The 14,907-nt window shown below is 32.5% G+C and overlaps 1 protein-coding gene across 10 annotated transcripts in view; it reads left to right on the top strand.

The window, feature by feature from the left end:
- ATP8A (ATPase phospholipid transporting 8A1) overlaps nt 1-14,907 on the top strand; it is a 302,393-nt gene that overhangs the window by 247,639 nt on the left and 39,847 nt on the right. For all 10 annotated transcript variants that reach the window (XM_071596985.1, XM_071596981.1, XM_071596980.1 and 7 more), the window contains 12 exons: nt 1,211-1,488; nt 1,679-1,788; nt 2,362-2,457; nt 2,577-2,705; nt 3,693-3,825; nt 5,235-5,653; nt 6,768-6,905; nt 8,444-8,596; nt 9,067-9,270; nt 9,948-10,106; nt 10,912-11,097; nt 13,768-14,031. In XM_071596985.1, coding sequence (XP_071453086.1) covers nt 1,211-1,488; nt 1,679-1,788; nt 2,362-2,457; nt 2,577-2,705; nt 3,693-3,825; nt 5,235-5,653; nt 6,768-6,905; nt 8,444-8,596; nt 9,067-9,270; nt 9,948-10,106; nt 10,912-11,097; nt 13,768-14,031 — 2,269 coding nt within the window. The remainder of the gene's footprint in view (nt 1-1,210; nt 1,489-1,678; nt 1,789-2,361; nt 2,458-2,576; nt 2,706-3,692; nt 3,826-5,234; nt 5,654-6,767; nt 6,906-8,443; nt 8,597-9,066; nt 9,271-9,947; nt 10,107-10,911; nt 11,098-13,767; nt 14,032-14,907) is intronic.

Here is a 14,907-nt window from a genome sequence, read left to right as displayed (position 1 = left end):
ATAAATTGACTATGGTATCAGTTAAAATATAAACAAAAATACTTTTGAGAAAGATAAAAGTAAGGGAATCTGTAGAAAGGTATTAAGAATTAATTTAATGGTTGAGTAACAACCTCTTGGAGATTTCACATGGTATGATTCTGTAATCAAGTGTATTTCTGTAAGTTCATGCATGGTTTTTATTAATGTTATCCAGGATTGTGAATTAAAGGGACACTTATTTTCACCATTTTATGCAATTTGTCCTTGAAATCTCATTAAAAACTGATGCTGTAAATTTTCTGCCTCTCAGCTATATGTTTTACGGTTTTCTTTCTTTACATTGAGATGTTAAATGGAATTTTGCGGAAAATTCAAGTGAATATTTATTTAAATTGCAAGTTTAAATTTGTGTCCTCTTGCATTATTCATATATATGCAGCATATTGATGTTCATTTTTAACTATTTACCAAACATTATTGATATTAATAAAAAACGGAAAGTGGGCATTTTCCAAGTGGTAAACCTAGTGGAAAATTGCCAAAATCAATTCTTAACAATGTTTGAATTCCACCACATCACGCCTAAAACTACTCAATTTATGATTGATATTTTTGTATATTCACGCATTAAAGTCTCATTTCATGATTAAGCCCTTGGCTTCTAAGAAATGGATAAGAATATATCTGCAAGCAGATGATGTCATGCCTTTTTGCTGTTTAAAAATTTCATTACCCTTATATTGTTTAAGATATTCCTTAGTTAAATGACCACCTGTAAGCATTGCCAAATTTTGCCAGTGGCTCATTGATGGATGCCCTGGAAGGTATCTGGTCAACTGCATTCTATCAAGAAATTTTGAGGCATTTGTTGCCAGTTATGTTAATTAAAAATTGCCAATTTTCCACAAAGTAAAATTTATTGATGTGACCGGCTTCAATGTACTACATCATTGTCAGGTCTTCAATGTAGTTACATTGAAACTGGTCGCATTAATAAATTTTATTTTGTCAAAAATTGCCAATTTTTAATTAATTATAATATTCCACTATATAATGCCTGAAACGTCTCTTTTTATTAGCCAGTGATGTTGTTTATCCAGTTTGTCTCAAGGCAAGAGCTAAACAGCAATCTGTCTTATTCATTTGCCCTTATGCAAATTTTGAGATATTAATATGTAAATTCATTTATTTTTAGTGCAATTTTATTTGTTTTCTCCTTTTTGTAAAGGATTGTACCTCTGGGACCTGATCAAATTCTTCTTCGGGGAGCTAAGCTACAGAACACCAACTGGGTATTTGGAGTGGTGGTGTACACTGGGCATGAGACCAAACTCATGATGAACTCAACCTCTGCCCCCCTAAAACGCTCCACTGTGGACCGAATAACCAATCTTCAGATCCTGTGGCTCTTTTTTATCCTGATTGTGTTATGCTTAGCTTCAGCTATATTCAATGAATTTTGGACTAAATCTCATATGTCAAATGACTGGTACCTAGGCTTAGATGGTGAGTTTGGGATGGGAGGATGTCTATCCATGCATGTATAAACTTCTAATGAAAATTAAAGTCATTCAGTATGTAGATAATTCCTAATTTGAAAGTGTTTCACATCAAATATTTTTCTTTAAAGAATAAGTTATTTTCTGTACTCTTCCGTGGGCTGTGTTAATTTTTTTTCATTATTATTTTCCTACAGATCTAGTCAGCGTAAATTTTGGTTATAACCTCCTCACATTCATCATTTTATTCAACAATCTCATTCCTATCTCCCTTCAAGTGTCTCTGGAAGTGGTGAGATACATTCAGGTAGGTGGCACAGTCACCAAGAACTTTCATTCCTTTAGTAAAATTTGACCTAATGCCATGAAAGGAAGTAGATTTTGTATATATGGAAAACAATGTTTGGAGAAATCCAAAAATAATTGCTCTAGATTTAAAATTCTTTATGTTTGCAAAGCTTAACATTTTCATATTTTTTTCTAAACTATGGTTATAATTATGGAGTAATCACAAACAGTGAACACATGATAAGCATTAGCTCATTGGAAAGTGGTTTGTGATATGTAATTTACTTTGTTCAATCATGCCTTTACCCTGGAACAGTTTCACTGTGCTTTGAATTGATTAATAATCCTTGAATGTTTTAAATCGATTGATTAATAAAACCTGTATAAAACTTTGTATTGGCTTTGATATTGTAAAACTGAGGCAAAGAAGTGGTTGAAAACTTAATAGACAAGCTAAGAATAATCAGCCAAGCATTTATTTTTGGAATTTATTCACCAAGAACGGTCGTTTATCAAATGGAATTACATTTTGTAATAGACGTACTGAGTCAGTTACTAGGTGCACAGTTTTGACTCTTTCTTTTTCTTACAGGCTACATTTATTAATATGGATATTGATATGTATCATAAAGAGAGTAATACTCCAGCTATGGCAAGAACGTCCAACCTCAATGAAGAACTAGGACAGGTTTGTGATTCTTTTATAATTGTTATAATAATTCCATTACAAGTGTTATTCCATTATACCTTTTCCCTTGGAAATTTTGCTATGAAATCATTATACTAATAAAATTATTCTCTACTCAGGTAAAGTATATTTTCTCAGATAAGACTGGAACACTCACAAGAAATGTGATGGATTTTAAGAAGTGCTCCATTGCAGCTCAGATATATACTCTTGAAGATAATGACCCAACTCAAGGTCCAATTATTGAGGTAAATGAAAAAATAGTTTCTTTTTAATTCGAAGGAATCGCATTCTTCATTAGCTGTTTCATAAGTTATTGTGGTCTCAAGAATGACAATTTTTTAATTAATGGATTGCATGTAAACTGGAGATGACTTTTCTGGGGATTAAAATTAAAAGAAAGAGTTTTTACTTGTGGTATGTGTCTATCCAGCTAAAGAAGCTTATTTGTCTACTTTGCTTTACTTCAAGCATACCTCTGGACAGTTTTTGCCTCCTTAAAATGTATGTCTCTATTACTAATCCTCTAATCACAGTAAAATCCTGTTAAATCACAATTATGAGAACAATTTCTGTATTGAAAAATTGGATTTAAAATTCCCAGAGTCAATTTTCTTGATTTGCACATATTTTTTGTGACACCAACCATTTTCACTAAAGTAGCTTCTCTTCTTATATTTCCCAAAACCAAGAGTTCCACCCAAATACCTCATGTTATTGCCATTTTTCTTTACTTTTATCATCTTTCAGCATTTGAAAATACCAAGTAATGAAATACACACTTATTGCTTCTTTGAACCAGTCCCCAGCTAGTTTCCAGATACTGCAGTGTAGTCCTAAATGGTTTCACTTAAAATTCAGTAAAACATTGTAAATCTGAAGATCCAAAAATTGTATTTCTAAAAAAATTAATAAGTAATGACAAAATTGGTTTGCATATTTGTCTGTGTATGTGGGAGGAAAAATCTGCTTTAAATTGTTCTTATAATTGATCGGTGTTATAGATTTTAAATTAAAAAAAACTGCCATATTGTTTGCAATGACACCTAATAATGTTCACCTCCCCTCCACCTACTTCACTGCTTTTTCACTGTGAACTTTTACTATTTATAGTAAGCCCATTGGGGTTTGAATTGGCTTTCCATTGGTGTCTGGAATCTGTGATGGAATATAGGTGAATCTTTTTATTTAATTCCTGTTGCTGCAATGATATTTTATATTATTGATTCATATAGAGTTTGCGGCATAATGATCAAGCTGCACCTTTTATTCGAGAGTTTCTGACATTAATGGCAGTTTGCCATACAGTCATCCCAGAGTGTGGGGGCAAGGATGGTGGGCCTCTTACTTATTATGCTGCTTCACCTGGTAAGAACCGAGTAGTTAAGTTCTCATTTCAAAATTAGGTTTAGTTATATTGTGAATTAAATTATTGTTTGAATAATAATACTATTTATTCGACCTTTAACTTCCTGGAATCATATTATGTAAATAATGAAGGAAGAATGGTTAGGAAAATATTTTGGAAAAAATATTTTAAATAAAAGTTTTTATCTACAGTGCCTTAGCAGAGTCAAAATATTGAATCAAAAACATGTGTTTTAAAAAAGTTAACTCAAATACTTGGGTTTCCTGCGGTTAAGATTAACCACTTAGCTTTATTAGACTGTTACCATTTGGTTACCAAATAACAATTTAATAATGATAATATATTATATTTTCCAAATATGTTAATAGTAATGAGGCAGAATCACTGTTTCTGGGTTCTAAAGCAGGTATATTAACAATTGATTCACAATCAGTGTTATTTTTTTAGGCTAGCCTGTCATTTAGGGTGTAGTAGCCAAAGAAAAGGAAATTATGATCAGATTTTTTATTGATATAATTTAAAGATTTTATCAAAGAAAAGGTTAAGCATAGGCCATTTTCATTGACTCTTGAAGGTCAGTGTTAGCTATTTTTTCATAACAGACAGTTGTTCTTCAATAGTTTCTGCAATTTCTGTATATTTATTAAAGAACCAAAAGAGATTTATTATAGAAACCATGTATTTTCTCAATGGCGCAGTCATCTGTTGCTTGAAATGTATGGTAACCTCTTAAAATCTTTGGTTATCTTATTCTACTGAGTGATCAGTGGTCCAAACAGAGACCTAATATTTAGTCCTCCTTGTTACTACATTTTACTTTTTTACCATGTTTGAATTTTATGGTATGATTGAAGAATTTGTTTAAAAATGACAACTCATTGAGTATCCTTCATCTTGCAAATAAATATCATCAAATGAAATAACTCAAATGCAAAGTAAGCTCTTTGGATTTATGTGGAAGCAATGCTTGTAACTTGGAGGATACATTAGAGCACTAATCATCCAATGTCCCACTGTGTAATGGTTGGATTATATATTGATTGTATCAAGAGGATTTCCCATTCCTCACACCATGCTTGTTGTTTAATTCACTAGACAAGTTTTTCTTTCAAACTCAAGTAATTAATCTTCACATCTTATTAGTGTACAGTGAACAATGATTAGTCTTTTTAAAGAGTGCTGAAAATAAAAATTTCTATTCATCAAGTTCTCAATGTGTTATTAATTCATTAATTTACAAGGATGCATTTCCTTGCAATGAGTTGAACAAGTGCAAAGGTTTTCTACCCTGTTGAGTTTTTGTAGGATCTTGTGCAAAAATGGAATGACTTTGAACTTTATTTTTGTGCGCTAGAAGTGATTGTTTGTGTGTGTGTTGTATCTTATAGTGTTTATTGTTCTCTTTTAGATGAACGAGCTTTAGTCAATGGTGCTCGGAAATTTGGGTATGTGTTGAAGACAAGGACACCTGAAATAGTGGAGGTGGATGCTTTGGGTGAAAAGAAACTGTTTGAAGTGCTTCACATTTTAGAGTTCACGTCAACTAGGAAAAGGATGTCTGTAGTAGTGCGCTTACCTGATGGGCGCATAAGACTTTATTGCAAGGGAGCTGATACAGTAATATATGAAAGGCTGGCTCCAGCAGGAGGTGGCCCTGGAGCGTGGGGTGGCCCTGGGCCAGGAACAGTGGGTGAAGCAGGGGGGATTGGTGTGGAAGAATCTCAGCACATAAAAGACGTGACTCTAAAGCATTTGGAACATTTTGCTGCTGATGGGCTGAGAACATTATGCTGTGCTGTGGCAGATGTATCTGATGAGTTTTATGAGGTCAGTTGAAAATTGAAAGTTGACTCTAAGTGATTTCATCCATGAGTGAATTGTGGGACATCTTAAGGTATTTTCTTGCAAAAATTGCCATGCAGGTCAAAATATCCAAAAAATTGTGGGGCGAAAATAAGAATGAACAGGTTTCATCAAAGGTTTGGTTTTAGAGATTTAGTATACACTTGGGTGGTTTTGCTCAATTGTAATCTGGTTGGTCAAAATGTTGCTTTTCTTATAATTTATTACTTTAAATATTGTGACAAATCAATTAATGAAATTCCTTTGAGTTCATTTTGGAATTTAATGGTATTAAAATTATAGTTGAATTACAATCTGATTGAAAATCATTTATAACGTAGTTTATTTAATTATCAAGTGCAGGTATATATGAATGTGCAATGCTGATATACTCCTGTAATGCAGTTATGATTCATACAATTTTTCAGCTTTAGGTTAATGAATATGTAAATTGATTCAGTTTTCAAGTTCACCATAATTATTCTTCTATGCTGAAATATTTTAAATATTAATGCTATTTACTGACTTTTTGGTCTCTGACTGTTGTTTAAGTAGTCAGAGGGTGCTAAAGTGAAAGCTGTGTATTTTATGCATGAATTTCTAGGAATTGAAGTGATATAAATTCAAAAAAGCAATTCTAGAATCTGAGCTATTTTCATCATGCAAGCCATTCTCTCATTTCTACCTGTATGTTGATTAATTTCCCCTGGAAATGCAATTATATTGTGTTGCTCCTATTGACGAATTTAGGTTTCCATCAGCCTGTTGGAGTATGAATTTTTCAATTCATACTTGGAAATATATTTACCAACTCCCCTTGTTGGTCCTTAATTGTTATGTCAAGATGTTTTATAATCATTGTGATCTGCTTCTCTGGGGGTATTGATAATGGACATGAAATATGATTGTTGTGATATGTTTTCAGTGGGAATTCTAAGTAAACTTTTTTTTAACCTCGTGCTATCGATCAAATGTAGTATTACTAAATGTTCTTCCATGTATTCAACTTCCATGTATTTTTTAATTCATCTATTGCTAATGTAAATCCTTAAGTGCAGAAATGACGAGTAATCCTTTCTTCATTTATTCAATGATTTAGGAATGGAAAAATACCTATTACAAAGCATCTACATCCATTCAGTATCGGGAAAGAAAAATAGAAGATGCTGCCAATCTCATAGAAAACAATTTGGTTATTCTTGGAGCAACTGCTATTGAAGATAAATTACAAGATGGTGTAAGTAAAACTTTTATATGCAATTTTGGATTATATTCTCCTGCTATATACTTTTTTCTTATGCTATTCCTGACTTAAGGTGGTATATGGTTCAGTTGGTCCACTAATCTGTTGACCAATTATAAACATGAGGGTGGCATATGTTAGGTTATGGAGAATAACATGAGGAAGAACTGTGGTTTCCTATTTTAATCAAAACTTCAAACCAATGAGATTTCCTTTTTTATGATCTTTTAATCATTAAATTTTAATTTTAACCCATTATTTTCTCCATGTAAGTTGTTTGTTTATCACATGAAACTTGCATCTCACTAGCACCAATACAGCTTTGCTGATTGTGAGTAAGATGAAGCTCTTCTAGCTACCTAGTATTAAAAACAATCCAACACTAAGTGAAATGATTCAAAATCACAATATCCTATTTCCCAGCCCATAAGATACACTGTGATTTTTCAGGTTAGAACTTACAAAAAATACTTGATTCAGGCAGAAAAGGATCAAAGTATTTAAATGTTAATGCTAAATATGAAGAAAATGGAATTGTTACATTAAAAAATTAGCTGCTATATCAAAGTTTAGTCATCGTGAAATCCAAAAAATTCATCATCACTGCTACTGAATTGTTTCTGTAGTTAATTTCACATTTTTAAAAAAGGGATTATGATTGTCTCACTTTTTACTGGCAACGAGGGCTTTTTCAATCACTAACACTAGAAATCGATGGTCGTTACATTTTTCCCATCAGTTTGACATGATGTGTTGGTGCCTTATTACCTTTCTTTCATATCAAGTGGCAATTTTTGTGCTCTTGTAGTTTTGGTATGTATGCACAGACCATTTCTTTTTATGAATCTCTCGCACCATGATGTTGTCCCTGAAAAATCTGCAATAGACATACCTATTGCTAATTTTCGCGCTTTGATTAAAATCATTTTTGTAGAAACAGTAATCGTATTCTTTATTTTTATGTAATGTTTGAGAAATTTTAATGTAAAAATGGAACTTATATTGTTTCCAGCAGTTGATAGGAATAAAAAGGAGCAAAAGTATGGTATTAAATGGAGAAATACAATAGAATTTGAGATATTCAAGGCATTTCTTCATGTGCTCTTTGCTACCAAAGCCAGGGCAAAGAGTGATCATTGATGACAATTAACTGATTGTCCATCAATGGCGTGAGTTGGAATGCTTTGCCTGAGCATAATTGCATAACTATCTCTTTTGTCTGTTCTGACTGAAAAATTGGGAAGAGGTTTAATTTTAGTACCAACACCAAATTTGTCCCGCTCATTTTTATGGGAATCTTTTCTTTTCTATACATTATTTATAAATACTGAAAATTTGTAGTTTGAGGAAAAGTTTCAGTTTGAGCTGGCAAAAGTTAGGAAGGAATGGATGAATGTAATTATTGATAAAGCATTAAGGTGTGATTCACTCCATGATATGGCTTTCTCTAATTATTTAAAATAACTTATTAGGCATGATATATTATAATATTTGATAGTTATGTTGTCATTTTTACTCCTATACTGTTGTAGGTGGGTGACACCATTTTTGCCCTCTTGAAAGCTGATATTCATCTTTGGGTTTTGACTGGTGACAAACAAGAAACTGCCATCAATATCGGCTACTCTTGCAAACTGATTAATCCTGACACCTCACTTTTTCTTTTGAATGCAGACAGCTTAGATGTAAGTTGGAATTATTATTATTTTATATGGTAATATCTTTCATTTACTTGTTGTACCCATTTTTTTATCAGAATTTATATAAAAAATATGCATGGATTTAAATTTATATATTTACATAAGACACTCAAATGTCTCTTGTGATTCAGCATTATAACCACTCCAGTACTTTATATTTAGAGAAGATTATCTTGCAGAAATTTTGAAAACTATTCACCGTGATCCTTTCTCAGGTCTAATTGTAATTGCGTGTGGAGGAGAATAATTTTAAATTACCTTCAAGGTGCTCACTTTCTAAATGTGAACCAGGAGATTTGCTTTGGCTGATTTTGTCATCATTTGGCATATTTATTACTAAGCCATAGATTTAGCTTTGATATAGTCAAATAAACTAGAGCATTTTTGATTCATTAAAAATGTAATTTATCAGTTGAACCCTATATTTTGTGACCTGATTTTGTTGACTTTGGCAGAGTACCCGTGAGGCAATTAGTAAACATATGGCAGACTTGAAGGAAATGAGAGATATGAGGGCTGAGAGTGAGGTTGCTGTAATTATTGATGGGAAGACTCTCAAGTTTGCCCTAGGTTGTGAAATTCGAAAGGACTTCCTGGACCTATGCATTTGCTGTCGAGTCGTGATATGCTGCAGGGTATCTCCCATCCAGAAGGCTGAGGTAATATTGTTACTGTAATATAACAGACTTGTGTGAAGTGTTCTTACTTGGGTATTCAAATTTTATCACCCTGCACTTTATACTAAGACATAAAACTTATCATCTCATAAGTAGTCTATAATAAAATATCAGTTTTCTAAAAGGGACATATGACTATCAGCATTCTGTTAAGGTGGTATAAATTACAACTTTATTTATGTAACTGTTAACAATCATAGCAATTAAGTTTTGGAAATGGGTTGTGTGTTATCTCACAATTTAGTTCTGAAAGCAATGAAAGCTCAAATATCTTTCACAAATGGACTAAGTAAATTGTTTGCGGAAATGAAATATTGCCTTTTGATCTCTTTGATAACTTTGCCAAATAATTTTTTTATGCATGCAATCATTTTCAAATTATATTCTATTGTTTCAGGCTTCACTTCGTGGAAGTATTTAATATCCATACTAAAAAGAAAGACTCTTACTTTTCCACAGATTTTAACCAAAATCTGTGGAAAAGTACGAGTCTTTCTTTTTAGTATGGATATTTTCAAATTATATATTTTTTTTGAAAAGTTGAAATTTTTCATCAAACCAGGATAAATTGTTTTACTCTGCTTCCTGTGATTAAGTCAATTCTTTGATTTTCTTTTGCACCCAAGTCACATAAATATAACCCAATATTTCTCTTCTAGGTGGTGGAGTATGTAACTATTCATACAAAAACTGTCACATTAGCGATAGGAGATGGTGCCAATGATGTTGCAATGATTCAGAAAGCTCATGTTGGTATTGGAATATCTGGTGAAGAGGGTTTGCAGGCTTGCTGTGCATCTGACTATTCTATTGCTCAGGTACCTTCATTTACAATAGAATTTTTTCGTAAAGCAGGGAAATTGAAGTTTCAAATTGAATAAAATTGATGACAAATAGCAACTACAGAGAAACTTGTCGTCCTCTATTTAAAAAACTGAGAATATTAACCTTACCATCCCTATAAATATACGAATTATTGCGGTATGTCAATAGTAATCTGGATATGTTCTACAGCAACCAAACCCATCATCACCACAACACGAGGAAAAAACACCTGCTAGACATCCCCACTCATAGGCTAAAAATTTTAGAAAACTCACCATATTATATGGGCATTAAGATTAATAATGAGTTCAGGGTAAGATTAAAACACTTTGATGGTATAATTACAAACAATATTATGGAAAAAATAAAGAACATTTTAATTGAAAAGTGTTACTATTCAATACAGGAATTTTTTGAAGATAATTGATGTTAAAATATTGTATAATATGTATTTGTATGTATGTTTTTGTAATTTGTTGTTCTATTTTTAAACGTGTTGGACAAGGCACCTATTTGCGGGTAGCTGCCAGCTACCGAAACTTTGTAAATGTAATGTGCTAATTGATTTGATGAATATCAGTAGCAGTTTCAAGTGGTATCATGCTCATTACACAGTATGAAAAAAACTATTATCACTGCATAAATAATATAAACCATTGTATATGACATTTTGTGTAATTTAGACATAATGTAAGTTCCATTCCAATGTTTTTAGTTGTATTTTGTTGTTATCATTTTTTCATAGAATTAGTGTTTCTGATGTAGAATCAATTTCAATAATGTATTTTTTATTTACAGTTTCGCTTTCTGACAAAACTCCTTTTTGTTCATGGAGCTTGGAACTATAGTCGCATGTGCAAGCTTATACTGTACAGTTTCTACAAGAATATTTGCCTGTATGTTATAGAACTGTGGTTTGCCATTTATTCGGGATGGTCAGGACAAATTCTCTTCGAGCGGTGGTCCATTGGTTTATACAATGTGGTGAGTAAATTATTTCCTCATAATTATAAAATAAGCATTATGTATTACATTTAGTTATCATATTCCAGTTCAATTCTCTGTCAAATTATGATTAGCCTTAGTCTGCCAGTTTAGGGTAGGTTTTTGATGGACCCTGGCACTACAAACAGCTGTACTCCTAAGCCGTAGCTAAAATGTCACAAAATATCGTTTGATTCCATCCAAAATGTCTATTCTTTTCCTCCCGATAACTTGCTTTCCTGGAATTATCCCCTTTGTTACTGACTTCAGCATTACAATGCAGATAATATTTAAGCATTCAATTCTTATTTTAATGTATGTCCTTGTTTTGTACCACTTTGCCCATTTTCTTCTGAAAAACTACCTAAATGGGTGAACTGTTCTACCTCCTCTTGTTTATGTCTCCCAACTTGAATGTTTTTTCAGCCTCTCTGTTTCTTGAGAAGCTTTGCCTTTACTTTACCTTTGTTTTCTGATGATTAATTATCATCCCATACCTGCCACCCTGATTTTGTCATGCACTAAGCAACGATTTGAACCCTTTGGCTGACTGGCCGACTAAAGAATAATCATATCCAAATATAACTGATTTATGAGTTCCCACCAACTTTCACTCCGGCCTCCAACCCTTTTTATTCCTCCACTACTCAATTATATTACGAAATAACTTGAAGGTAGAATAGGGCACATATATAGGGAAAAATAATTTTTTTATTTCAACATAAGACATGGAAAAGAATAAGCATAAATCCATACAAACTTTTAAAATATATTCTGAAAGATGAATATTCAAAGAAAATTTAATTATTGATAAGATCTTAAAAATAGTGCTGTCGCAAAAAGGGTGTTTTTCTTCCTTGCAATCCTAGCCATAAGGCTGAAATACTCGTAATAATCTTAAAGGAAAATTGATGGAAGTAATTGCTGTTACACGTGCTACTGCCTCTGGTCCCTTATTGGGCTTCAAGGGTTTAAGTTTACAATTTTTAATTCCTGCCCAGTTCCATAATGAGAAACAAATATCATTATCACAGGTGAATTCACTTGTTGATGGTTAATATGGTTTATATGCACTAGACACAGGTTCAGCAAAGTGATTTGCAATTAAGTGAGGACAATTTACCCTTGACTATTTGTGAAACATCATGCCTGGCAACCAGTAACAATTCCTTTGTGAGTTTCCAGAGGAATCTTTATTGTTTGGATTGATGGCCTGAATTATTTTGTTAAAGCAGCCATAAATTCTCTTAATGTCCTTCATACACATTTTATGAGCAATGCAAAGCTCATCATGAATTGGTTGCAATATGAACCTTTGGTAACCTGAACCTTGCCTTCTGAGTGCTGACAGCCTTATAAGAGATGCCATAAATCAGCTAGAAAATTAAGACTTGCCTGAACTCTTAACAGGGATAGATTAGTACACTTAAACATTAATTGACTCCACAGATTTGCTAAATTTACTGTCATTTACATGACTAAGGAAAACAGAGAGGGATCATTAGGTACTTGAGGTACTTGGTGGAGAAAACTTTGAGTGAATAACTGATCGTAGCACTTTTCCACTGGATAAAATTCATTTTACGACTGGGTTTCGATGTATTACATCATTGCTAGGATACTACGATCAGTTATTCATTATGTTCGACTTCCATCACATCATGCCTAAAGCTATTCAACTTTGACTGAGTACGCCATCCATCAAATGAGGCATTAAAACTGCAACTGGACCGCTTGGCACTTTTCATTAAGAGTAGGCTAATGCCAACACTGGGTTTCTTTCCACTCTTCCTCCTTTCCTATCCATCTCTAATCGCACATATGGCCATAGCTGCTGTTGGTTGCCTCCCCTAAAAACAAATGCTACTAGGAAAGCAGTCTCTCCATCAAATGATATATGAATCTCCATATATGATAATTGAAATACCCTGTTCATTGACCTTAAGGCCTAAAACCAGTATTGACACATATTTTTATTGTGCTTATTAATATTTACCTTGTCCTGCTTTTAAGAATTCTTTTTTTAAATTAAGCTGCTTGAAGATGTCATTGCTGATCATTATTTTATGTGTATGAAAAATTGTTCTGTACCTCTGAAGTGTCTGGTATCATTCTTTACATATATGAAGTCAATTCAATAATTTTCATGTTGTTATTATCTGAAAGAAAGTACATATTTGTAAAAATCAATTATATGTTCTCATTGTATTTAAAATATAAAAAAATGCCAAATTCAGAATTTAATTGTGCGACACTCTGAACGAGTGACATGATAGAAACTAAATAAATATAAGGATTATAATATGTTAGATTTTGAGGTTAAAAAGGAAGATTGCAATCTCTAAATTATCACCCAAAGTGATATCAGATGTTGGTTATTGACTGTCGGTATTATAAATACTAATTTTTATGATAAACCACTGAATACATTATTAATTGTATCATTGATTCATTTTTTTATGGACAATATAGTAATGTGTCAAAAAAAACTTTGTTTTTTGTAATCAGTTGCTCATGTTTTTAACTTTGAAAGGTCATGTGATGACCAATCATCAGTTTTTCTCTTATAGTTCACTTTGAAAAAATTAATAGATGAATAAGAAAAAAATGTGTATATTTTATTATATCACACTGTATTAATAATACTGACCATTCTCTCAATTCTTTTAGCTCTTCACAGCAGCTCCACCATTGGCCATGGGACTTTTTGATAGACTTTGTAGTGCAGAAACCATGATGAAATATCCTAGTCTTTATAAAACAACTCAATCCTCACAATTTTTTAACGTTCGTGTGTTTTGGGTATGGATTGGAAATGCACTTATCCATTCTGTGCTACTTTATTGGCTGCCTTATCTAGCACTTCAGAAGGATGTTATCTGGGGCAATGGTAGGGAAGGTGGCTATCTCCTTCTCGGTAATATAGTTTACACGGTGAGTTGAATTTCTTTTATTAAAAGTATTATGTGGATGATGGTGTGGTTATATGAAGAATCTTGGGAAAGAAGTCTATTCACCTCCTGAAATGATGCAAATTTCCACAGTAGTATCAGCAATGACAATATGAGATAGTGCACACCATTCATTGTATTTGTTGGGCTAATATAGCCTCAAAATTCTTTCCCATTTCCCTCCCGAGGGCCTATCTGCCATAGATTTCTGTCAGCAGAATACATTTGTGATGCGTTATTTTTGACTGACCAATTTTCTTTGGATGAAATGATTTTCATTTCCCAATATATCCATCCAGGAGATAGTTATACTTGAATGGTTAAAGTCTAGCTACAAGCCTGTTTGAAATTTAATGACAGTGCATAGGTATGAAAACTGCAAACAGTAAGTTATGAATATCGTTCGAAGAAGTGCTGAAGCACTAGAGGTTTCTCTTCTCCCTCCCGCAGCTTCTATGATTAGGATAATTTGATCTCAGTAAATCTTCAAGATATTGGGTAGCACATAAAAGTTTACCATACTCAATATTTTCAATGATTCCAAGTTAATGAATATGTTTGTGGGTAAGAAATATACCATGGCATAGATTTTTATTGTATCCATAATGCTGTTAATCCTTGCTCAAATATCTACAAGACCTTCTAACTGTGTCTGCAGATAGTTCAAAGAATATACATGATGAATATTATATGAAATCAAGAGGGATTGAAGTAATGGCATTTTATTCTATAATCCATGTGCTTATAATTATTTTTTTTAAGTCATTTTTGGATAAGTGTATTAAAATATAACATACTAAAACTAACTGACTAAAATGTATTTATGAAATGTTTACTAATCTAATGGAAAAACACTGCA

Source organism: Hetaerina americana, unplaced genomic scaffold (assembly GCF_022747635.1).
Source record: "Hetaerina americana unplaced genomic scaffold, ioHetAmer1.1.p SCAF_8, whole genome shotgun sequence".
NCBI classification, from domain to species: domain Eukaryota; kingdom Metazoa; phylum Arthropoda; class Insecta; order Odonata; family Calopterygidae; genus Hetaerina; species Hetaerina americana.
This window is presented reverse-complemented; position numbering and strand designations above follow the sequence as displayed.